Here is a 25,134-nt window from a genome sequence, read left to right as displayed (position 1 = left end):
TAATTTTAGAGGTAAAGTGGAATTGTGAGTTGCATTGCTGAGAATATAAGGACCAAGTATTTTGAATCAATTAATGCCAAAATTAGAACACTCTAGAAAGTGTCCTGTGCCATTGGAGTTGTGCTGCAGCATTTCAGGTCAAACATACAACTGCTTCATTTCTGTTGTCTTGAGGAGTTCGCCATCGTCTGTTTTACAGAAGAAAAGGAACCAAGTGACACGTGAGATATCTCCAGACACATGGAAATACTTAGTGTTAATCTTAATTTAATAATCCTTTTCTTAGGCACATTACGTTTTTAAAAATTCTTAACAACCAACCTGTAAGGCCTATCACCACGCACTCCATATTTCTGAAGGACAAGCAAGACAGCTGTAGACAAAACTTAAACAAAAAACAGCAGGCCAGTCCAATGGCCCATGCACTGATGTAAATCACAATGTGGTGACTCATGAGCCTTTGGAGCATCCTGAAAGTTATCTATCTAGTCCTTCGACCTCATCAAAATGTTGATGCCAAAATTGGTACCTCTCAAATACTGAGCTGCTTCAGGAAAAATATTGCCTGTTAAGTGGTAGCTTAAAGTAGTTCATTTTGCAGTGCAGTATACCCCTTTGATCACAGCACTCTAGGGACCATCTTGTCAGGAAGTCCGTTCCATACTATTGCAATGGTTACCAATTCAAATGTTATCTTGCTGGACTAATAAGAAGCAAATTGCTCACTGTTTGATTTTTATTCACTTTCACAACCTACTTCAGGGAGTGTTGTACTGGTTGAGCTGGAATAAATGTTGAGTTTCCCTTCTCCCCTTCCATCAAGTACTTTTTAGTTAATAATTAAGAAAATGGAATGCTAAGCATATGCAGAGGTGACATTTGTGTGCCAACTTAGAATAATACTTCAGTGATGTGGAAAGAAAGAGTAGATAGAGTGTTGGGCGGCTGAGGGCGGGGGCCCTGTTTGTCCTAACTTCCACATGGTAACATGTATTAAAATTTGTGTTCATCTTTAAAATTAATAATACAGTTCCTCTCCTCTACAGTATTTGCATTTGGACTAGTTTCCATTTTTTTTAAAAAAATTGAAAACCTGACACCCAGCATGGTGTCCTTAAAAAAGCTAAGGGACCCCTGACAGTTAAGTCCAGTTGCAGACTACTCTGGGGTTGCGGCGCTCATCTTGCTTTACAGGCCCAGGAAGCCTGTGTTTGTCTGCAGACGTTTTTCCGGGTCATGTGGCCAACATGACTAAGACGCTTCAGGCACACCAGAACATTGAAACCATTTACCTTCCTGCTGGAGCGGTACCTATTTATCTACTTGCACTTTTTGGCATGCTTTCAAACTGCTAGGTTGGCAGGACCTGGGACCGAGCAACGGGAGCTCACCCCGTTGCAGGGATTCAAACCGCCGACCTTCTGATCGGCAAGCCCAAGAGGCTCAGCGGTTTAGACCACAGCGCCACCCGTGCCCCTATAATGTCCTTTAGCTAATTCTGAATGAAGTTGGCCTGATGTGAACAGCTAGGTGGCAAAGTGCCATGACACTCACTAAAAAGCCCATTGTGCTGTAAAGCACTAATGTGAACGCACCCGGAATTCAGCACTTAAAAGACAGCACATTAAATTTTATTCTGAGAACAAAACTTAGAAGTTTAAGCCCCACTCGAGGAGTGAAGCTGTGTAGCCATGAAGATGCTCGTGAGCAGGGGTGGAGTCTGGTCTTTCAATTTTCAGTGTTGTCCTGTGCAAGGCCAAAATTCAGCGCCTCCTGCCCCTCGCCTTCCATTCTGCTCAATTGACCATGTTGTAGTTGCAACACCCCTGCAGTGTTGCATGCAACGCCCAGTGCAGTGGAACTGGCTGAGCTCCCCTAAATTCCCCTCTGTCATGAGAGGGTCTGAGAAACTGCTGTTATGAGAGTTATTTGCTATGTAATATCTTGCTTTTAGGCTTCATTTAACAAATTTGGAATATATATTCTATATCCTAGTTGAAAATTGGTATATACAAGCGCTGCTATATGTTCTGGATTAAAATGGCGTCCTGGATTAAAATTCTTGCAGCTTTTACTAAAAAGCTTAACAATTTTGGTAGGTTTTCTAAAAGCATCCCTAGTGTAGACTACATTTTACACCTGTCTGTTAAATAATGAGTTATATATAATTCAATGAGACTTGGCTGCCTTTTTCCTAGAATTTTTCAGAATTAGACCTTAATCGTCTATTGGGATCTTACCAACATTTCTTTGTTCAAATATTTGCTCTATTTTATGTTTTAAACTCTTGCCCTTTTCTGAAAAATGTGGAATTGAGAAGAGTAAATGTGGATTTGATAAGTAGCTTATCTTTTCTTCACTCTACTATTCAGATCTTTGTTAATCTGTAAAATTAAATAAATCATAGCTGCTGGGCAATTTGTTATCTCATTATTGGACTACAGAAGGCTCCCAGTATTTGTATAGTGGCCATTTGCTACATTTTAGCTGTGTTTTATCTTCACTTTTTATTATGTTCACCACTTATAGAGTTCCATGTTTAAGCAGTCCATAAATCTTTACAAATTACCAATGGAAGGATGGCAATAATTTTTTGGATTGTAAATTTCTCATGCTCAAGTTGAATTCTTGTATATGCCTGGTGCTGTGGAAATGTTTGTAAAGCACAGGCACAAGTTTGATTCATGAGCAATTTGTGAAAGAACCAGCCTCTTCAACTTTTCCTGTTGCCGATCTGTAAAGCACGCCATGTTAAATCACCTAGGACAATAAATCTGATGAACTAATGTATTTTAAGCCACATCCTAGAAGGAACTAATTAATAGGTAGGAACATATTAGAGTCAAAGCTATGAGTTTCTCTTTTGAAGGTGTCACTAGCAAACTATGCAGAAGAGCGACATGCCAAATGAAGGTGGTGCCTCCAAGTGAAATGTATGAGGCAAAAGAAAGGCACTTGTGCATCTGAAAATATAGGCAGCTTATTGCCATCTCTGAAGTAGCCCAGCAGCCTTGAGAGCATGAGAAAGAAAGGTTGGGTTCCATTAATTAATTAATTAATTAATTAATTGGTTGGTGGGATGGGATGGGATGGGAGGTTGCAAAGTTGATATTGCCACCATTCTTACTCTTTTTGATGTGTTCTGAAGGGGGTGGGGTGGGGGGGGGGAGAGACAGCAAACGACTGTGTGTGTGTGTGTTCCACTCTTATAGGATAGCATGGAAGGTGGGTCACATGTCTAAAAGATGTAATTCCACCAAATTAGTCCAAGGTTCATCTTCTAATTCAGCATTCTGTTTCCCGTTGTAATCAACCAGATGTCTCTGGAATCCAACAGGCGCTCCATGTTTATTTCCCGGGGTATTGACATGATTAGTCTCTAAGCTGGTGTGTTTGTGTTAAAGTATAATGATTATAGTAATAACTAATCATAGGGCTGCTAAACTGGACTTCATCGAGACTTCATTTGGATTGTGTTTTGGGTTGGAAATACTAGGTTTCCTAATATTTGCAATACCAGGAATGTTTATGCAGAGGTAAATCACACAGGGTTCATTGGGTTGCTGGGTTTGCCCTCAGCAAGTTTGGTCACTTTACTCAAATTCTGAAGACCAGCTGGTGCCACTATTTTCTTAAGCCACAAGGATTCTGCCACTGTTGTTGCAACTGGGTTTCCTGCTTCTGCTCCACATACTCATATGTATAAACTGCTATCTCATCACTAGAGACCGGTTCACCAGCCAAGGACATAGCAGCAGACACTTTTGCTCACTTAGGATATGCATGCAAGTGTACATAGGGTGCACTTATTCCCATGCTATGAGCCTATGAACACTTTCTTCTTGGGAGTAAGACTCCATTGGTGGCTATGTATTTTAGAATGCATACTGGAACTATGTCCTTGAATTTTCTGTACTATACAGGGGGTATTCTGGAGATGGATTGATGTAGAAAGTGCTCCCTGAGGGTAGGAAGTTTAAATTCCACTAATCTAGAGCAAGCCTACAATTTACCAATTGCTATTATTATTTCCCATTTATATGAGGCCAGCCTTTCATTGGTTAGGTGTAGTAAAAGCCAGGTGTCGCTGCATATAATAGCAACCCATTTATCTGAACAAGTTCTAGCAACAGCCAAGAAACTTCTGGTGGATCAGAAATGAAAATAAGACTTCATATCCATGCATATTTACATGGTGATAATCCTGAGTCTGTTTTGGGCAATGGCTATCCAATCTAAGACCCGCAGATGCCCTTCTGTATCCTTCGTTTTCCCCTGCCTCATTCTAGCAGCTGGTACCTGTGGATCACAGGTTCAGTTCCCAGATCTGTAGTGTGCTCACAAAGGGAGGTCCATTTCTCTTTTCATTAGTTTTCATGGTTGTAAAGGGGTAGCGATGATGCTAACAAATAAGTGTAAAGGTCGTGCTCTATGGAGAGCTGGCTTCAGGCACTAGGCCCATTGGCACATTAACTCTGCATTACAAAAATGTCTCTGAGACATGAAGGCTGGCAACAACTCCACTGTGTCGGAATTCCTTGCAGAAACCATAGTGCTTGGAGACTGATAGGTTGTGACTGTGTAGCACACATCAGAGGAGAAATGACTACAGGGAGGAGTACAGAGAGAAGAAATGCCATGGTGCATCTGCAGCAGCACAACCGGATGCCTTCATCTGCCCCAGCTGCAACAAAACATGTCTCTACTGCATTGGTCTCTACAGCCACAGCAGGTGCTGTAACTCTCCAACGGTTTGACTTCACCCCCAAAGGCACACGCCTCCATTGTCTCCCAAGACAGATGCCAACAATGAGATAGGAGAAGCTTAGGTACACTGAGAATGTTAGAAGAAATAAAATGAATAATGCGCACTGCTGGATCTAAGCCAGGTAGTTGATGGAAGGTGACCTGTGTCTACAACTCCATTCTCCAGAGTTATTGAGTGTCCTCTGCCTGCATTTTTGAGCAATTGGTAGGGGAAGAAAAGCAGTAGGAATACAGCCTTAACAAAGACGGGAAAGCAAAGGGGCTGCAAAGAATGAAGCAATGCATCCTGCGCCATGTGTGGGCTTCTGATTTTTTTGCCACCCCCCTTTTTCAGAGGAAGAGAAAACCCATATCCCACAGTTCCTCCTGAATGGGAAATATAACCTGTGACATTTTAGCTGCAAAAGATTCATCTTAAGAAAATGCAGATTAAAAATAAACATTTACCTGTTTTGCTTCATTCCTGGCTGCCAAAGTTTAGAACTGGGGAAAAAAAGTGATTGGCCAAGAGCTCTGTAATCCTGCCTCCCCCTCCTTTTGGTAACAGCTGGAATGAGGAGTTTGAAGGAGGATATGTGATTGGTTGAGAGTCAGAAGCAGGGTGGAGTGAGGAAGACAGAGGAGGAATTTACCTGTCTAGGTAAGTCAGTAGGAGGTCAAGAAGAGAACAGAGAAGGTGGTATAGCCTGTTTGGTCGTGTCAGTTCATAGCAGAGTAGCTGGAATTGTTTTTATTTCCTAGTAAAGGTGAGTTAAACTCTAACTAAACTATGTTTGCTTAGGCGGAAAAGGAGTGTTCCTGGATTTAGATACAAATAGCAGACCAGATAGCTGGCTTGTCCAGTCTTGCTTATACGCTTCCCCTGTTTCTTGCTATCTTTCTTGCTGTTGTTCCTGCTGAAATCTTTGGGCTCGTAAAGGATTATGGAAAGTCTTGAGTTTCCTAGTGAAGGTAATCCATGCATGTTGCAAACCTTTCCTGATAGATTTATAGATTTTAGGGGGAATTCTGCTGGTAGCTTAGTTGCTTTTAAAATGACTTTTAATATCAAAATCTGTGCCTTTCTAGTGAATGACAAATGTTTGTCTCTTTCGTGGCTTCTGTTCAGGCTTATTAACAATGAAAAATATATAGAACTGTACAGTAGTAAGAAAAGCAGCTTGCTTTAAAAAAATCTGGAAGATGCAACCAAGCATAAATGCGCTCTCTCTATATTATATATTATATATTATATAATTTATACATTATACTCTCTCTCTCTATATATATATGTAATTATCACACTTATGGGAAAATAAGCTTACTTTAAGTTTTGCAATCATTTAAATTATTTTAATAAATCTTCAGAGACTTGGATGGAAATTGTTTTAAACATGAGATGGGGGTGGAAATGTGCTCCTTATCAGTTAAATGTAGGTAAACATGCAGAACTGTGCCTGCTTGTAATGTGAAACTGGAAAACTATGATTGTGCAGCTCTGGTGCTGTAAGGGTAATGATTAAAGAGTCTTTTGTGTAGGTCGAAGTGGATGGGTCTCCAGGGTCAAGGTGCTTGTGCATGTATGTTTGACATGTTCTGTCTCTTGTTCTGATGTGGTTTGGCCAATGGGATGCAGAATAGCATTAGTCCATGCAGATGCATTCAAAGTAGCATTATTATTATATTTTTAGTGAACTGGCAACACTATTTCATTCTATTGGTTTTTAATACATAAGAATACATGCCACCAAAGCTTATTTAAAAACAAAATCTAAATTCTTCAATGGAGTCACTGAGTTTCATTTGCATAGAATTCTTGGGCAATGTATTGCTCAGTCAGCTAAACTCTGTGTGCTAGGTTAAAAACTGGAGCAAGCCTATACCACCCACCCTAAAATAAAAGAAATTAAAGTAACCTCTACTTGAGGGGACCATGAAATGATCTAATGGGGAAAAGGGATAGTCATTGACTCTTGGTATTTGTCCTGATGCATGCTAAACTCCAACAATGTGCACTGCTTCATCTGCTTTATTTATTTATTTGTTGTTTGTTATATCCACTCATATGCCAAAATCTAAGCAGTTTACTACTATACTTAAAATACACAATAACATTAATTAAAATATACAATAAACGAAATGTAACAGTGCAAATGTAATAAATAGGTTGGTTGTAAAAAGATTGTAGAAAGGAGGAGGGATCTGGATGAGATTTGCATTTTATACTATTAAAATCCACTTGCAGCTGAGCATCAAATGAAGGACATGAGCTGGCGTTGAACGTCACTTTTGACAATGAACCTTATTTACAATGCCCCTTGGTGGAAGGACTTTACCTTTCAGATTGTAGGACCTAGTACTTAATCTTTTTATAGTTTAAAGAGCAACTAGTTATAGAGGAGACCATCTGATCTTGTAGACCCAAGTATTTTGCCTCTATCTAAAAAGTAATTAGCAGTACTACATGTACCGAGGGCTGTTTGTGAATGTGCATAGATCACCTTTATTTTATTACTCTGTTCTAATACTTATGATGTAAAATAGCAGTGGAGAACCTCTGTTCCGTGACATAATTTGGCCCACGAGAGTCCCAGTTTGGTCTGCAAGGCCCTTCCCCACAAACAATGTCATATGTGATGTCAGTGCAGGACAGATACAGCTGCAGCTACAAAGGCACAATTGAGAACTTGAAGGGATAGATGCTGACAGGGAGCCCCGCTGGGATCAGATCCAGCAGCAGGCAATTCCTCAATGGGAATTCCATTGGGGTTCGTCTTCTCAGTTTGCAGGAAGCAATTTGGATTCAAATCCATATTTCTCCCCCCCCTTTAAATTGAGGTGGTAGTGGGTACAGCTGCCTCACTCATTGCTTTCCTTCTGAGAGCTGGCTGTGCACTGTTGCCCATTCCCTCTGCTCCCTCCACAGTGTTGGTACCCATTTCACTACATGGTGGTAAACATATGTTTCGTGGGCCCAGAGCCTACAGGGACATTAGGAACATTAGGAAGAACTTCCTGACAGTAAGAGCTGTTCGGCAGTGGAATTTGCTACCAAGGAGTGTGGTGGAGTCTCCTTCTTTGGAGGTCTTTAAGCAGAGGCTTGACAGGTATATGTCAAGAATGCTTTGATGGTGTTTCCTGCTTGGCAGAGGGTTGGACTGGATGGCCCTCGTGGTCTCTTCCAACTCTATGATTCTATGACTGCACTGTAGCTGAAGGTCAAGAATCGAAAATGCCTGCCTCCTTCAGTTGGCTCTTATATGATATGCGTTGTTGATAGTGTTGCACACCACCCCAATCTCTGAGTGGGGCGAGATTCCAGGGATTCTAGGTGCTTACCCAGGGGTTATGTTTCCTTTTGGGAATGAGGCATAGCGGAGACTGTGGTGCCTTTATGATATATGGTTTATTTGCACATATATACAACCTGAGCCTATCACAGTATCAACACCGAAAAGGGTCTTGTTTCTCTCATATCCACAGCCTTGGATTCAAACAGACATCAAACATTGCACTCTCTCTCTCCTCCCAGCTTGCTGCTTTAAATCTGGCCCATGTCACTGCAACTCAATTCTAAACTCAGCTTCATCCTTCTAAGTAACCACAAGTTGGGCGAGGAGCCCCAACCAATTGCCCCTTTCCTTTGTTTTTCCCTTAATGGCCCATCACCCAGGCTATCACCTCATCTAGCTGGCCTGGCTTATATTTTAATACTTGCTTGATCAAGGGGTTACAAGGATCTCACCTACAGCCTATTTCCTCTCCCTCCAACTCATAACAATATCAAGTATTGGGCACACCCTGCTTTCATTTCCTTAAGAATAAGCGGCAATGCAGCAAGAAAACATTTTACTGCTGTGTCCTATGTTCATAATCGCTATCAGTGAACTGTGGCTTCAGGTTGTGAGTTAATATTTAATATCTCAGATTTTAGATACACCTTTGTTAGCTTCTAAAGCCTTTTGAATATCTAGGCTCTGGATTACTCAAATGTCCTTCCAGGTTCAGCTGCTTAAATGTGATGCTAGTAGTAATGTACAGTCTTGGGCAAGTTAGGTTGTAATTTTCTTAGGCTGCTTATTCAGTGCACCAAACCCTTTTATATCATCTTCGACACATGTTTGTTCCTCTTAGTAACAGAAGTCAGAAGACTGCTTTTTACACATCTTTTTTGGTGATCATTGTTGATCCAATGTGATGAGAGTCTGTCTTTCCCCCCTATATTTTCTTACTCTGAGGCATCCTCCTAATGAAATAACTCTGCAGGACCGGCCCACCCATGAGGCAAGGTGAGGCAATTGTCTTAGGTGACAGGATCCACAGAGGCGGCAGATCCAGGTGTAGATGTTTATTTCCCCCCTTGTTCCTGACGTAGACCTTCACTCACCCATTCTTCCCTGGGGGAAGGGGTGGTGGTGCCATTTTGTAGTTTGCCTCAGGTGCAAAAAGGTATTGGGCCAGCACCGTAACTCTGTATATTGCTCTTGTCATGGTTGCCTCCTTATAGACTTGAAAGTAAATGGTATAATTGATGGCTAAGAAAAACTGTTTCCCAGTAACAACAGTGTTCATCCTGTTAAAGCAAAGGTAAGATGTATGTATAGCATCAGTAAAAAAAAGTATAATAAAGTACTGAAAACAGTAATTTTAGTCCAGATGCTACAAAGAGCTATTCAATTATTTTGGCACATCAAACAAATGTTGATTTTTAAAATAGTCAAGGGTCTACTGATATTTGTTGCTTTGTAATGAACATTAGGAAAATAATATACACATTCCCAACCAGTACTCCACAGGTGAAGTGAGTATGTGGAGTAATTTATATGAGAGTTATCAGTGTGGTTTGCATGTCACACTAATCGAAACCTTGGTTTAGCACGAATGTGTGGGCTTCTGGAGAGAAGTTCAATTTTTGTTAAGCCAAAGTTTGGCTTATTGTGTCACCTGGGCTTGTGGTTAACCAGAGTTGGGATTCTGCTAGATTGGTAAAGAAAAAGTGATTTATATGCGTTGTATATGTGATATAACACTGTGCCACCTGGTTTTCCCTGCCAGATTTTTCTGTTTAAATTTACAACACGTTTAACTGAAATGCTTCTTTGATGTGTCTGACTCTAGATCCTGCGTTGGCTACAACTCGTGGTTAGTCTGGAGAGGTCTTGGTTTAACTCGTTCGGCTCTATTGCTGTGATATCAAGGTCACCCCATGCCGAAGCTTACTTCTCAGTCTCCCATGCAGTTAACTCCAGCAATGTGGCCACTTTGTGTGTGGCTCTGAAACTGTAACATCTGTGCCTGAGAAACTTTCCTTTTGTCCACACTGAACATTCTACACTGATGGTGGCGGCGTTGCTAAATACCTGTTAGTCACTCTCTTATCCAACTTCGTCATAAATACTGCGTGTTGGAACACAAGCAGAGTACCGTATTTTTCCGTCTATAAGATGCCCCCTTGTATAAGACACCCCTAATTTGGGGGGACTCAGATTTAAGAAAATGGGGGGGAGAAGTATCCGTGTATAAGGCGCCCCCTAATTTTTGAAATTATTTTTAAAGAAAAAAATCTAGTCTTATACATGGAAAAATATGGTAACTTGAGTGGAGAGATTGCTGTATTTGGTAGGAGGCCGTGGGATTTTGTCTTGATGTAATCTCTGTGCACAGTGCCGTGATGTGAATGAACCCTGTTGCTGGATTTTGTACAACACAAGATAGCTTATTTCCCCCAAGCAGAATTCATAAAGGTCCTTCCTAACCTAAGGAAGATGAGATGGGAAGTGAGGCAGGGACTGCCTTCTTTCTAGATCGTTGCTTATGTATGTGGCATCAAGGGCATGGCCAAGGCAGAGGAATAATGGAAGGCATTCAGTATCCCATGTGAAAACTGTAAATATTATGATTGGCACACGTGCACCGCAATCTTTGAGAGTTTCCTTTTTATTATATAAGATGATTTGCTGACGTGATAGCACCCTTGATCACGCTGCTTTTTGCAATTTGAATGAACACACCCTGTGATTCTCTAGCACTTTCTTACGAATGGAACTGACATGCCTTCACTTTGAAAAGAAGCTTTTCAGTGCTGCTGAGCTTTAAATATTAGTTATCCGTGTTATGAGGGAGTAGTCTTCCCATCTCTTGCTGGATGACTTTACAGAATGTGACAGGCAGAGGGGTGGAGCCGGAAACGTGTATTTCTGGTTAGAAAGCTTGTGACCACATCATCACAAGGCAGAATGTACTGAATGAAGCATGGGGAGGGAGTGGTGGGAAAAGATGGTTGACACTCTTGGCTTCTGCCACTGATTTTGTTGCATGGTCTTAGGCAAGTCCAGTAGCTGCTTCAACAGAAGCTGTAGGGTGCCTCTCACATAGCTTGGCTCTTGGATCATGGCTTGGATCTGTAGCTTGAAGATTCAAATCTGACCTTGTGGATCAGCCTGGAGGTTCACACACACAAAGAGACTTAGTGTCTATGGACTAGGGCTTATGTCTATTTATTTTGGAAGGACAGAAGGCAGAGGAGGGGATTGGGTGCGAGTCAAGCATCAGGGAGAAACAAGAATGCCTTCAGTGAGTAGAGTTGCCTGAGTTTGTAACTCTAAACTTTTTGATGGGGAAGCTGGGGGACAGGAGGGCTGTGACCAGGGCTGTTTGACAGAAAACAATATGGGGCAGAGGGGTTCAAGGTTAACCAGAGGTGTGCTTCTCCCCTTCTGTAGTATTTGCATTAGGACCAAACTAGGATTAAAAGGCTTTAAATGTGTTTGGTGAAGGTTTGTAAATCATGTTGTTGTTGTTTAGTCGTTTAGTCATGTCCGGCTCTTCGTGACCCCATGGACCATAGCACGGCAGGCACTCCTGTCTTCCACTGCCTCCCGCAGTTTGGTCAAACTTATGTTCGTAGCTTTGAGAACACTGTCCAGCCATCTCGTCCTCTGTCGTCTCCTTCTCCTTGTGTCCTCAACCTTTCCCAACATCAGGGTCTTTTCCAGGGAGTCCTCTCTTCTCATGAGGCGGCCAAAGTTTTGGAGCCTCAGCTTCAGGATCTGTCCTTCCAATGAGCACTCAGGGCTGATTTCCTTCAGAATGGATAGGTTTGATCTTCTTGCAGTCCATGGGACTCTCAAGAGTCTCCCCCAGCACCATAATTCAAAAGCATCAATTGTTCAGTGAAAAATCATAGCTTTGAAGCAATTCTGATTAGGTATAACCACAGTTGGCTCTGTCGCAGCAAACTGTGAAGGAGGAGACAATATATGAGAGGAGGCAGCAAACCAGCATGTGGTGTATTCGAGTCTCAAGACTGGAAAAATAAGACAGTATGTGACATAGAGGATGATAACATGAGGCTGTATTGAGGTTGATGTGAATATAGCCACTGAATTTCTATGGTTGTATTGTTTCCTGTCCAATCAGCTCTCTCTTTTTAGTATAAGTTAAGCTAAATGACTAGGCATTCACTTAGCTATGAAGCACACTAGGTGGGTGACCTTATCACAGACTAACCTCACAGGGTTGTTGTGAGGATGAAGTATAGGCAAACCACATACTCAAGCTCCCTGGAGGAAAAGCAGTATATAAGGAGGTGTTTATACACACTGTAAAAGAAAAAGTCTATTAAAAAAATGAGGACGTGCACTCGGAAGTGTGGGATAACAATAACTCAAAGTGAAGATTTATAAACTATGCAAACAAATTGGAATGAATGCTCAATAAACAGCAGATGTATCACCTTGAGGCAAACTTTGCACAAATTTCACATGAACCAATGAATGTTACGATTTGTAAATGCCACCTGTCCATCATACTCTTACCCCCTCAGTTGCCCTTTAATATGATTTTGAAGCTTAGTTGGGGTGTAGTCAATATTGTCTTTTGTAACAGGTGTAGAATTTCTGGACATGCCCTAAATTCCAGACTCTGCAAGTTGCAAAACACACTACAGTCGGCTTAATCCCCCACTAGTGCCCTATGTATCAACCTCTGTTTTCAAACAGCTGCAGTTTTCATCTGGGCCTCAAATTTCTGAAAGACCACTTTCTTCCATACAGACCCTTTGGAGTATTACGATCAGCAGAGGAAGCTCACTTGGTAGTTCCACCACTCTCAGAAATTGTGCGTGGCGGCCTGGGAGAGGGCCTTTTTGGTGGCCAGCATGAAGTTTTGGAATTCCCTCCCCACAGAGGTGTATCTGACACATTCTTTGTGTAGTTTCCATTGTATGCTGAAGATGCACCTCTTTACCTTGACCTCTGGTATGTGACCTGAGATATATATTTTTAGGATCCACCCTATTATTGTGACTATGATTTGTTTTTAATTGTTTTTAATATTGTATTTTTAAATTGCTGTAATCCGCCCTGGAACCTTATGGTGACGGGTGGGTAAGAAATCAGACATACCGGTACGTTGTTGCTGTTAATTTTATATCAATGGCACCAGAACAGCTGGCCTCTTTCAGTGAGCTCTCCTATATGTGTGTAGGGATGAGGCATGGGGAAGGAAGTCATTTCAGTGCACACTTAAATGTGAATCTAGTTGGTTAGAGTGTGATGCTGATTACATCAAGGTTTCAGGTTTGATTCCTGTATGGGACGAGCTGTGTGTTCTTGTATTGCAGGGGTTTGGACTGATGGTCCTTTCCAACTCTACAATTCCACGATTCTACCTAATTTAAATTTCCCTCAAACAAAAGTGAACCAAAAGCCAACTTTCTTTCAAAAGATGCAGAATTTTGCAATATGGTTCGCAACTACAGAATGCATATATTATGGGGAAATGTACATGAAAATGCTCACAATAGTGAAAATAACATTAAAAATACATTCTGTTAGGTAAAATTGCTTACAGAAGTGTGCACGTTGGGCAAAATGTGCAATAAAATGCTAATGAATACTTCTAAGATATTTTTTTAATAAAGAAAAACACAGTCAGGTGTGGAAATGTGATGGACTGAACTTAAGACTGGAAAAATGAAAGTCTTAAACGGGCAGATTTCTCCATCCCTAGTAGGGGTTAAAGACACCTGCTTAGATTTCCTGCAAGACTCATCCCACACCACTCATTGTGCACTATAGCATTAAATCAGGAATGTGGGAAGGGGCTTTTCTAAAAGACCCCTGTCCTACCATGTGTGTGTGGCCTGTCCCTTTAAGGTATTCTCCTTCACACAAGGAATGTGAGGTATGTGCCAGGTAGGGAATGCACACCCTGGCCTCTGCCCTAAGTAAATAGGCACCGTTGCCCATAGAGCCTGTGACAACCTTGCATTATTTAAAGTTAATCTGTGACTTTCCAGCGTTGCTGGTTTATAGGCAGAGTCAGCATTAGTAGTAATAATAAAGGGATATGATATTGTGAAATGTCATCCTTTGCTCGCCTTGTCATTCTGAAGGAATGTGCTCCTGTGCAAAGAAAGCTGGTCCTTTAATGTAGTGCATTTCATGCAGGCAGGTCTTCTGTTGTCCTGAGGCTGAACTTCTATAGGCTGGGAGAAACATAGAGCCTTTCTTTCATTACAAGGATTACATCCGGTCATAGGGATAGATTCAATGAAATAGCTGCGCTAGTGGGAGCCAAAGCAATGAGCTCCACTGGTGCAACAGGGCTTTCTTCCTCCACTCGCACCCCCATCCCAGTCAGCCGAGGGGGGGGGGCATGGCATTGGGAGAACCCTTAAAACAGCATGCAGTGGTGGATGAAGATAGGAGTGTATTCTGCCTGGCAAGCAAAATGTCTACAGTTTGGTGAAGCATTGGTCTCGGCTAATGTCTTCTCTCTTGACTGAGAGAGGTAACTCGAAAAGGTCTTTCCAAATGTTTAAGGCACACAAGCTAGAAACTGTGGAGTCTTAAACTCCAAGATGAGAACTCATTTCAGAGGCAGCTACTGTGGGGACTCCAGCAGAGTCTCCAACAATCCAGAGTAAGATTCCGTCTCTATAGCCATATATATGTGGGCATGAGCCATTTCTGCAGGTGCTTGTTGGGGTTTGAAAACATGCAGCAAGCCTTAACCAGCAAAGAACAGGAGGGGATGTGCTGGAAGGGGCAGGACTTGCCAGTCTCTCCGCCACGCCACGCCCCCCCCGGCTCCTCTGATTACAGAAGGAAAGAGAACACCTTAAAAAGGCTTGTGATTGATCCAATTCTGAACTGAAACAGCAACAAGAGTGTATAAAAATCTGCTAAAAAGCAGAAAGAGAAACTGATTTTGTCAACATGGCCATTTCCAAATTTGTAACAGCAATGGATGTGGGATTTGTAACAGCAATGGATGTGCAAGAAATGCAATAAGAAAAACCTTACAAAAGAGCAAATTGCTTTTAATAGCTATTCTTGCTGTATGACTCTTGTTTTGTTCCAGCTAGTCTTTTTATACTTTGTTTACCTGTTAGTTTTTTAACATTGTGAGTCACTTTTTGTGAAATATGTGACATGACTTATAAATACTTACTATGTAGTTTGGAAAAATATTTGTTCACTGTGTATTTGGACACCTTTTAAAGATATTGTAACCACATTTTGCGTAATGATTTCTGAGATCAAAGAGCAGGTTTTCATCTGTGTTCAAGTACATTTCAATAGCATTTTGAATCAAGATGGTGGACCGAACTGATTTTTTAACTACTGATTTCAAAACTTTTCGTATGCTAGTTTTATATTGGTGATCACTTTAGGGGTTAATGTGGACATGGGCCAACTTCTCCATGTGCGTGCTTGTGTGTCGTCATCCACACATGAGTGCTTTCAAAACATCTTACTATTTTCTGTCTGCACTGGTAGGTGGCGTTTGATTGGATGTATTCACAATATTGTGTTGGTGTTCACTGCCCTTAATTAGTACTTCCTAACTCATCATAGGGGATACAGGTGGCGCTGTGGGTTAAACCACAGAGCCTAGGGCTTGCTGATCAGAAGGTCGGCGGTTCGAATCCCTGTGATGGGGTGAGCTCCCGTTGCTTGGTCCCAGCTCCTGCCAACCTAGTAGTTTGAAAGCACATCAAAGTGCAAATAGATAAATAGGTACCGCTCCAAGCGGGAGGGTAAACAGCGTTTCCGTGTGCTGCTCTGGTTTGCCAGAAGCGGCTTTGTCATGCTGGCCACATGACCTGGAAGCTATACGCCGGCTCCCTCGGCCAATAACGCAAGATGAGCGCCGCAACCCCAGAGTCGGTCACGACTGGACCTAATGGTCAGGGGTCCCTTTACCTTTACCTTTAACTCATCATAGGTTCTGGAAACCTGAGGTCCATTATGGGCATGTATGTAGGTATTTACTCACCCATGCACATACTTCATAAATTTCTGAAATACAAGTTGTCCAGTGTTCCAAATTTGCACAAAGGACACTATTTTTTTTTATGTATGTGTTGCTTCAAGCCAGGAAACCTGAAGTCTGTTGTGGATATTTGCACAGATATTTGTTACCTGTGCATGTGCACGTTTTTGTATACAGGCTTTCTGATGTACCAGATGTGCACAAAGCAGTGAATGCCATCACCGCCCCTCCAATAATGTGTGTGGCTCCAAGTCAAGCAAGGATTTGGAGACAGTGGCATGAAAGACTGTCACTTGCTTGCCTCTATTTCCTTTCCCACCTCTTGTACCTGAAAGGACAAGTTTTATTTTTAATGCAGCTGTTTCAAGCAAAAGCACTTCTGGCCAAAAGAACTTGTTGTTGTTGTTTTATTAAAAAAAACCCTGTTAAAATGTGAATGTGCCTTCAGCAGCTTTTCTTTGGGCAGATGGAAACAAAATGGAAGTAGGAAGTGTGGCAGGCGGCACCCAGTGAAATGTCACCCGTCATGTAAAACAACCTGCCCACACAATGCACTTCATTGGATTCACAGTCTGGTCACAAACTATTTTATCTTGGATTTTCTTCCTTTACTGGATTATCCATGGCTTAGGAAAATTCAAATTTAGTGGGAAAAGGTATGGATAAGGAGGGATCATATAGATAAGGAGGCATCATATAGACAATGCAAAAAGAAGAATAATTAGAGACACAATGAGCTGCAAATCCACATTAAACACTGGTGTGGACCAATCCTTAGCATTCCCAAGCAATGCTGGGCACAAGGTTGCTAGTAATAAATAATAATTCTCCCCAGAGTATTTATTTTTATTTATTCCTGAAAGGTGGGGTGAGCGAGAGCTATGCATAGAGAGAAGTGGGTTTAAAATGGCTGCAACTTTTATCAGTTATGCGCAAAACATTGCCAACCTTGATTTTTTTTTTAAAAAAAATCCATTATGTTAAAAGTACAGTGTATAGGAATTTTAACTTGCTGCAGTTGTAAGGTGTTTAATTTTGTTTGTTTGCTTTATTTGCTGATTCTTTTTGTATTTTTGTATTAGTATTGTTGATTTTGATTCGCTACCCTTCAACAACAGGTCTAACAAACATACCCCAGTATCCTCTTCTTCTTAGCTTCTCCTGATTTTTCCTGCTGCTCTTGGAGGGGCCCCTCTTGAGTCCCAGGCTTGGGTATCAATATTTTTTTCCTCCAATTGCTTAGCAACAGTGATGAAGTGCCCTTAGCAACAGTGCTGCCTGCTCTAATTTTCTTCATAAATGTCTGATTGACATACTTATGCTAAAAAAGGATGAAAGCTGGGGTGGGAGTGGGGGTTGGCCAACCACAAACTCCTACCCCTTCTACCTGTTTGTTGGCGTCCCTGAGGACACTGCTTCTGAGAATTGATTGATTATTATAGCAATGTGTCATGGTGAAGGGAAAGTACCACTAAGTCAAGTGTATTGACTTTATTGGATCCCAAGGCTTGCGAATTTGGGCATTGCTTTATATCTTGTTGTAAGATGCCATGTGTGTAGAAGCAGCAAGGTATAAATGAGTTCAAATCCTTGAAGAATGATATTCATATGCAGCAACTGGTAGGATTTCTGCAGCAGTAATCTGTTTTTGAGTATGTTCTGAAGCTGTGATATATGTTTATGGTTTCTTCTTTTGTTTCCTCTCCAGAATTCTTCGGTCATACTTACAGCTCTCTTGCCTGACTAGTGATATGCCTAAAAAGGATTTGTGGTTAGGGACAGCTGACCCAGAACCCAGAGCAATTGTTCACAGCGCAGGAAGTTGTGACAGTATGATCAGTAATGACTCCAGCTTGTCCGAAAAGGTAATTTAATTTAATTTTAATTTAACTTTTTTATGTTCCACATAATTTCAAAAGGTTTGAACAGGTTTAGAGGCCTAAATAATATATCCAACTGCTAAAACATTTAAGAAGTATAAAAGATAAAGCACCATCTTAAACATGGGCTAAAGTTTTCAACTAAAAATAAAAGAAAATCTGAAATTACCTGCAAGCTAGGGCTTTGTATTGTAGGGATGGGGAACCTGTAGTTCCTCTGGTGTTGTTGCAATACAACTACCATAATCTCTGATATGCTGAATTAGGTTGAAGGGGGAGTTGGAGTACAAAAGGATGGAGGGGGCCCACAGCTTCCCCATCCCTGATACACAGGGATAAACATCTTGTTTGGGGCAACTAATTTTTGAGGCACGTGTTTGACTTGATTGTCACTTAGGTCACATCTGGACTTCCCTGTGTGCTGTGTTTCTAGGCACAGGTCTGCGCTTTCATGCTCAGTAACCAAGTCCTTTTCTATTTCCCCCAGCACTTGTGAAAACCTGTTATTTACTGCTGAATCAGAGCAAATTGCCGTTTGTTTCACTAAAGTTTAATACAGCTTAACTCCAAGTTTAGCACTGTCATTCTGTAACCTGTGGGGTGGAGTGGATTTCTGTCCAGTGCCTGCATGGGTATCTTTATCATCTGCTTACAGTGTCTGCATCATGGACACACGATGAGACCAGGAAAACTATTTCCTGTCTGACTTGAAGCTTACTAGATGTTTGCTAACTGTAATTTGTAGAGATTTACTAACCACAAATTACAGTTCTGAATTGAACTTCCATTCCTTCTGTTGCACACTAGAGATGAACTTGTGCATTTAATTAATAACAATGAGCAGGGTAGTTCAATTATTGTGTGGCCTCTACCTTGTCATCGTAATAAACCTGTACCTTGCAAAAACTCCCACATGGCCTCATCCTAGAAGAAGCAAGGGAAGCCTAATATGTGGTCAATACCACAGCACTCCAACTCTTCCTACGTCAGATTTTTTATCTTATTACCATTTGGGTATATCAGTTGGGACATTGACATTAATTGACAGTTTGGAACTCAACTTGGAACTCAACATGGAATATCTATGCTTGAAAATTACTGAAAGCAAACAAATCCTGTGAATTTTGGAATCTGGTGGATGTAATTTATGCATTCATTTTGGCCATTGGGCCATTGAACCAAATATCTTGTGGCTACGTTCAGTCTTTCTCTCTGAAGTCATTGAGAATGGGAGTGGTAGTTGCAGAAAATTATTTTGATAAAATAATAATAATAATAATTAATAATAAATTATTTATACCCCGCCCATCTGGCTGGGTTTCCCCAGCCACTCTGGGCAGCTTCCAACAAAATGTTAAAATACAATAGTCCTTCACATATTAAAAGCTTCCCTAAACAGGGCTGCCTTCAGATGTCTCCTAAAAGTCTGGTAAGGTAGTTGTTTTTTCCTTTGACATCTGGTGGGAAGGTTTTCCACAGGCCGGGCGCCACTACCGAGAAGGCCCTCTGCCTGGTTCCCTGTAACCTCACTTCTTGCAGTGAGGGAACAACCAGAAGGTCCTCAGCGCTGGATCTCAGTGTACGGGCTGAAGGCACCACATTGAGCCGCATGAAATGGAAGTCCATCAACCTCACCAAGACACATGGACAAATTTTGCTTCGACTCAGACCAACACGGCTACCTACCTGTAACTAGAACTATGGAAGGCACCACATTGAGCCACATGAAATGGAAGTCCATCAACCTCACCAAGACACATGGACAAATTTTGCTTTGACTCAGACCAACACGGTCTGAGGTGGGGGTGGAGACGCTCCTTCAGGTATACTGGACGGAGGCCATTTAGGGCTTTAAAGGTCTTTGAAATGTGCTCGGAAGCGTACTGGGAGCCAATGTAGGTCTTTCAAGATCGGTGTTATGTGGTCTCGGAGGAAGAACAAAAAAGGGAGAACAATAATGGTGGTGTTGACCTTGGTTATAAAGATCCTTTGTAGGCTGTACTGACAGACCAAATTCTTGCAACTTCACTGCAAAAATTAAGTCTTTAGGGAAGGTAATAAATCTGAGATGAGGATAATTCTTTTTGAGCTTTTATGTCTCCTTGTTCATGTTGCTCAGGGTGTTTTTGTTTTTTTGTCTTGAAGAGTGACAGTGGCTATGACTATCTATCAGTGGCGGAGAAAGAATGTCTTATGTTCCTTGAAGAAACACTAGATTCTCTGGATACTGAAGGAGACAGCGGAGTTTCTACTGATGAGGCAGAGACAGCTGAGTCTTCTAAGCATCCACGGACGTGGCCTATGAGAGATGTTCCTAAAGGTAAGCTGAGTTCTCTTGTGATTCTTTAACAGGAATGTTTCAGCTGAAGCACCATTCCTGGCCCAGTTTAGATGGTGGTGAGGAAACAAAGCACAGACTAGTTTCAGAACTGTAGAGTTCCGTGTGGAGAAAGTGTTTCACATGCATGTTCTATTAAGAGCACAAAATTTAGGGGTAGATCTAGTTGCTTGGATGCTAAAAAGCACACATTCATTTTAGCTCCTTTGAACAACTAAAAGTAGCCATAATGAGCTTGAGTTATCTCTTTAGGTTGGTAACTTAAAGTATTATGGTTCAAGGCAATGCACTTATGCTGTGGAAAAACCAAAGACATTTCCAAACCTCTAAATCCAGTTCCAGTTTGGTTACAAACACACATCCCCCCATAGAAACCAACCAACCAACCAACCAACCAACCAACCAACCAAAAAACATATTCTCTGTTACTCCTTGAGACTGTCTCTTTTGCTGCTTTTAATCTAATAAATACCATGCATGGGATTTCTTAAAATATCACTTTGATACAGTTAGTATTTTGTGTTTAATTCATCCTTTTGTGGTAAGGCAAATAAGGACTTGGGTTTGCTCTTCTTCTCTTTCTTTTTGTTGAGGTTTTGTAGTAGTAAGATTGTAAGAACAATACTTACGTCTCCTTCTTTTGTTTCTTTCTATCCCCACACCCAATACTGTAGAGCTGGATCATGAAAATCTAGGAAAGCGCAACAAAATTGAACCAAAGAGCAAAAAATGTCTTTCTGGCTCTGTACCTGTTGTCACCCCAAATCCAGGGCATCATGTCTTTCCAAGGAACATCAGTGTAAAAAGTGCCCCCAAGGTTTCCCTTGCTGAAGCAACAGGGCCTAATGTTGCTGATTCTCTGAAATGCCAGACTTCATGGGGGTCTCCTAAGCACGAGCCAGCGGACATATCAAATGACAAGCCTAAAATGAGCACCCAGTTAAGGCCATCTAACTTGGAATCTATAGTCATCCCACCCCCTGAACCTTTTCAGGACCAGCGGAGGAGTCATCCTAGAATGGGGCAAGAGCTAAGTGGGACATCTCACTATGAAAGTAGGAGGAATGTTGATGTAGTGGAGGGATATGAAGCTGCAGCTACCCAAGCAGAACTTTCACTAGATAAGATGGGGGTAGCAATTGGGAAAGAAGCCATTCTGAAACCTCTCTCACCTAAAAGTAGCAATAAAATTTCTGAACAAATTACTGTTGCTCCAGAAAATTATCAAAAACCTACACTGGAAGAACCTGCCCTAGATCCCAACTTCAAGCAAGGTCCTCCCACTGCCCCCAAACCCAGGAAACTGCCACCCAATATTATCCTTAAAACCAGCAAAGGTAATGCTGTGTCACTCAATGTGGATCCCAGTCACAAGATAAAGGTTCTGGCTCCATCAAACGGCAGGCCCAGAGCTGCAACTGGTGATTTTTCCATGGAAAAAGTTCATTCAATCCAAAATGAACAGGGGAGAGCCAGGAGGGAAGCTCTTAAGAAACTGGGTCTCCCTCTAGACCAAGAAAAAGATCCTGATGATCATGTGATCAAAACCACATCTTACTCAATTCCAAGAGAAACTCCCAGGACAAGCAGCAGGGAGAATGTAAATATGGATAATGTCACCTCTGATAACAAATCTGATGAACAGCATAACCAGGTTGGTGGGAAAGAAATCTACCCAGTGGATATCAACCTTGCAGCTGTCAAACAGGTCAATGTCAAATCCAAAACCCTGGAGCGTTCAGGTGTCGGTTTGAGCAGTTGCATCTCTTCTGGGAGCGAGGACCAGAATATTAAGAACAGTGGTTCACTTGGCAAAATGTCGTTTTTTGACAAGATCACTCCAAACTTTCTTCGGAGTAGCCGGCCACGCCCAGCTTCCCTTGGCATGGGGAAAGACTTTGTTGATCTGAAGGAAAACAAAATGCATAATGCTGAGTTGGAGAAAAGTGACAAACGAAGATCTTATCCACTTCAGCCCTCCTCTAAGCTGCCCAGGCCACCGTGTGTCAGTGTAAAGATCACCCCTAAGGGGGCCACAGAGGAGCATAGAAAGGAGGCTTTGAAAAAACTTGGTCTATTGAAGGAGTAAGCCAAATCATTTGATCAGTAGGAAAACTGTGTGTTCAGTTGTGGATAATGAGTATACTTGCTTGCTGCTTCCGCTTCTTCAGCTAAAATGGGAGGAATTGCAGCATAGGATGAAGGTCTTGTCTAGTATGTAGACATTCTGGATGGATTAACCAGCACAGGCTTCAGCTGTCTGCATGAGAACTAGCACCTCTACTTATGTAGAGGTGGATTAATTCTGCCATTTATATCTGCCACCACCTTTATAGGATCTTAGGGTGTTGTATATAGTGTATAAAAGTATGATTATGTATGTATGTATGACTATGTAATAAGTATGTGGTTAACTGGGAGGGGTAACTCCCAAAGATCTAAGTTGTAATTACTATGCCAAAATGAACTCAGAGGTCTTGTAACATGACAACAGCCATACAGCTAAAAATCTTTAGTTAAGATTGAGTTGCAATAATGTTTTTTGGTTCCTTTTTAAAACTCTGGGCCTGATAATCTGCTGCACACGGTGTAGCTGGTGGAATCAGGAGGCCTGTTTATATCCACTGAAATGACGCATGCGCTAGATATTTAATAAACTGGCAAGAATGCATCGGATATGAATCTTAAGTGTCAAGTTCATGAATGATAAGAAGTACTTGCCAATTCACCTCCAACATGTCTTCAAAATGGCTGGCTAGAATTTGATTAAAAGCAAATGAATACTAGAACTAGAATTGATCTGGTCGATGGTAGTTTGTTGTACCTGCTTATGTGAACAAATTACTGTTGTATGCTCATTTAAAATAATGCAGTATTCTAGTATGAAAATTGCAGTAAAATTGAAAAATAAACCATTTTATATGGAGGGAACTTTGGATTTTATTTGGTTATTAAAAACATGTTAAAATAGTAAAGTGGAGTAGGGAGAACTGGTCTGTGGGAAAGACAAAACCTTGAAAGTGTTCTAGATGAAGTTGCATGAAGAGATTAACAGCATACTTGTACTCTAAAAGTTATTCTGTGGCTAACTGATTTAAAGTCTGATCTGTAACTTGGATTTTACTGCTTGTTCTCTCCCTGCAACCTGCTACCACCTCTGCCTCAGGGTTTTAAACTGTAGAACCATAGACTCCATGAACAGATTTCTCCTCACCTACATTTGTCAAACTGGTGATGCTACAAGACTATAGGCATTAGCAGTCTCCTCAAAACCAATTCGCATGACCTAGGGCTTCCACTTTGCAGCAGGGAGCTAAATTTATGTCCATCTCAATATACCTCTGAACTGCAAGTTGGCAAGACCTCACTCAACCAACTTTGAATAAATACCAAGACATGTGAAGAAAGGAAAATGGCTAGTCTGAACATATGACAAAGTCAACTTGTTAAAATCACTTCAAAAATATGGGTGAAATGTTTTTATAACTGACTCATGGGGGATGGGGTTAGAGGCAATTCCTGACAGGAACTTGCCTGGGGCATTCTCCTATAGGCTTCAAATCTACATTTTAGCACTCAGTCCTAATAGTATCCCGAATGTCAACTCAAAATTACTTGTGTTCCCAGGATACTAATTTAACTTATGTCAATTTTAATGGTTGGGTGAACGTTTGTATTGGACTTTGATGCCTTCCTGTTGTTGTTTTTAAAGTGCAAATTTTCTCATGCCAATTTGTTTCTGACATTAAAGGAAGTAAAAATCCATTTTAGAGTGGAACTTTGGGTGTGGCTCCTGTTAAATAGCTGACACCAAAATCCTTAACTAAACATGTAGAAAGAAGTCTTGTTGATTTTGATAATGCAACTAATTCCTGCTTACATAACTTTTTTTTTTTTGCTTGGAGTGTAAGCTGGAGCTTTTGTTTCATTTGGCCTTCTATAAATTTTGCAATTGACTATTACACTTAACCAGAACTGATATTTGCTATTATATTGGCAAAACCATCCAAATGTTCCCACCCCCCCAAAAAAAAATTACGACAGGCTGGAAGGGTTTTTGAATTGAATAGATGTATCCATCTGCTCAGCTGAGCTGGCCTCTTGTCATCTGCTATAGATGGAGTCCAAAAAGCACTCCAGCATCCACCTCCCCCTTAGGTCGACTGAATGTGCAAGTGGGTGGGAGGCTCACAAGCAGAAAGCCCCGAAATGGGGTTCTGAGGGCAGGGAGAGGGAAGACCAAGACACCTTTGGATCTCCTACAATCCTGAGTAGTCTCACTGCCATCACCCAGTGGCATTGCAGCTGGCACAGGGATCAGATCCAATTGCCCACTCCCCTTCCCCAGCTCCTGCAATGGCCTATTTGAGCAGCTGGGTTAAAGATGCCAGCAGTGGGTGAGGTTTTTGATTGTGCCCTGACTTTGGAAGTTTGTTCATCACATTTGTGTGCTAATAAAAGAACTATGTTTATAATCGCCCAATTCAAAGTCATGTATGCAAGGTGCCACATATCCTTTGCACAAAGACTGGTAGTGGCTTGCTGGTGTTTACAATGCTAATTTAAACCAATTATTGTTATGGTTCCAGTAAAGTATATTCTAGCTCTTACATATGCATAGTTCTGCCATTAAACTACCTTAAGTAACTTCAAAAGTACTATGACACTACAGCTGATTAAAAATTGCAGAACATCTTTAATAATCATATTGGAAATGTCATAGTTGAAAATAAATAGCAGATGAACTTGCAAAGGTAAATGAATGTTAATAATAACCAGACGATTAATCAGTAGCATACAGACACATATGCAGTTGGACCAAAGGAAGCTGCCCTATTTGCAGTCAACCCTTAGGGCCTTCTAGCTCAGTATGTCCTACAGGAATTC

The 25,134-nt window shown here is 41.3% G+C and overlaps 1 protein-coding gene across 5 annotated transcripts; it reads left to right on the top strand.

The window, feature by feature from the left end:
* Positions 1–3,218: 3,218 nt before the first annotated feature.
* C7H1orf116 (chromosome 7 C1orf116 homolog) lies at positions 3,219–24,012 on the top strand. Of its 5 annotated transcripts, none has more exons than XM_088673388.1 (4): positions 3,219–5,407; positions 17,738–17,894; positions 20,055–20,229; positions 20,922–24,012. In XM_088673388.1, exons 2-4 carry the CDS (start codon positions 17,781–17,783, stop codon positions 22,334–22,336), a joined length of 1,704 nt encoding a protein of 567 aa, XP_088529514.1. In that variant the 5' UTR covers positions 3,219–5,407; positions 17,738–17,780; the 3' UTR covers positions 22,337–24,012. The 5 variants fall into 5 exon arrangements, with proteins under 5 accessions (XP_088529514.1, XP_034979120.3, XP_034979119.3 ...); XM_035123229.3 differs by having other exon boundaries at positions 5,353–5,513; XM_035123228.3 differs by lacking the exon at positions 3,219–5,407 and adding an exon at positions 5,580–5,718.
* Positions 24,013–25,134: the final 1,122 nt, after the last annotated feature.

This window comes from Zootoca vivipara, chromosome 7 (genome assembly GCF_965207765.1).
Source record: "Zootoca vivipara chromosome 7, rZooViv2.hap1.1, whole genome shotgun sequence".
Lineage (NCBI taxonomy): Eukaryota > Metazoa > Chordata > Lepidosauria > Squamata > Lacertidae > Zootoca > Zootoca vivipara.
This window is presented reverse-complemented; position numbering and strand designations above follow the sequence as displayed.

What these genes read in the sequence shown, in the direction of transcription:
- C7H1orf116 (XM_088673387.1), top strand. Translation starts at nt 9,278, where the DNA reads ATGGCTAAGAAAAACTGTTTCCCAGTAACAACAGTGTTCATCCTGTTA. An exon ending in ACTCCAGCTTGTCCGAAAAG is followed by an intron (nt 17,895 to 20,054) that starts GTAATTTAATTT and finishes TTTGTCTTGAAG; the next exon opens with AGTGACAGTGGCTATGACTA. An exon ending in TATGAGAGATGTTCCTAAAG is followed by an intron (nt 20,230 to 20,921) that starts GTAAGCTGAGTT and finishes CCAATACTGTAG; the next exon opens with AGCTGGATCATGAAAATCTA.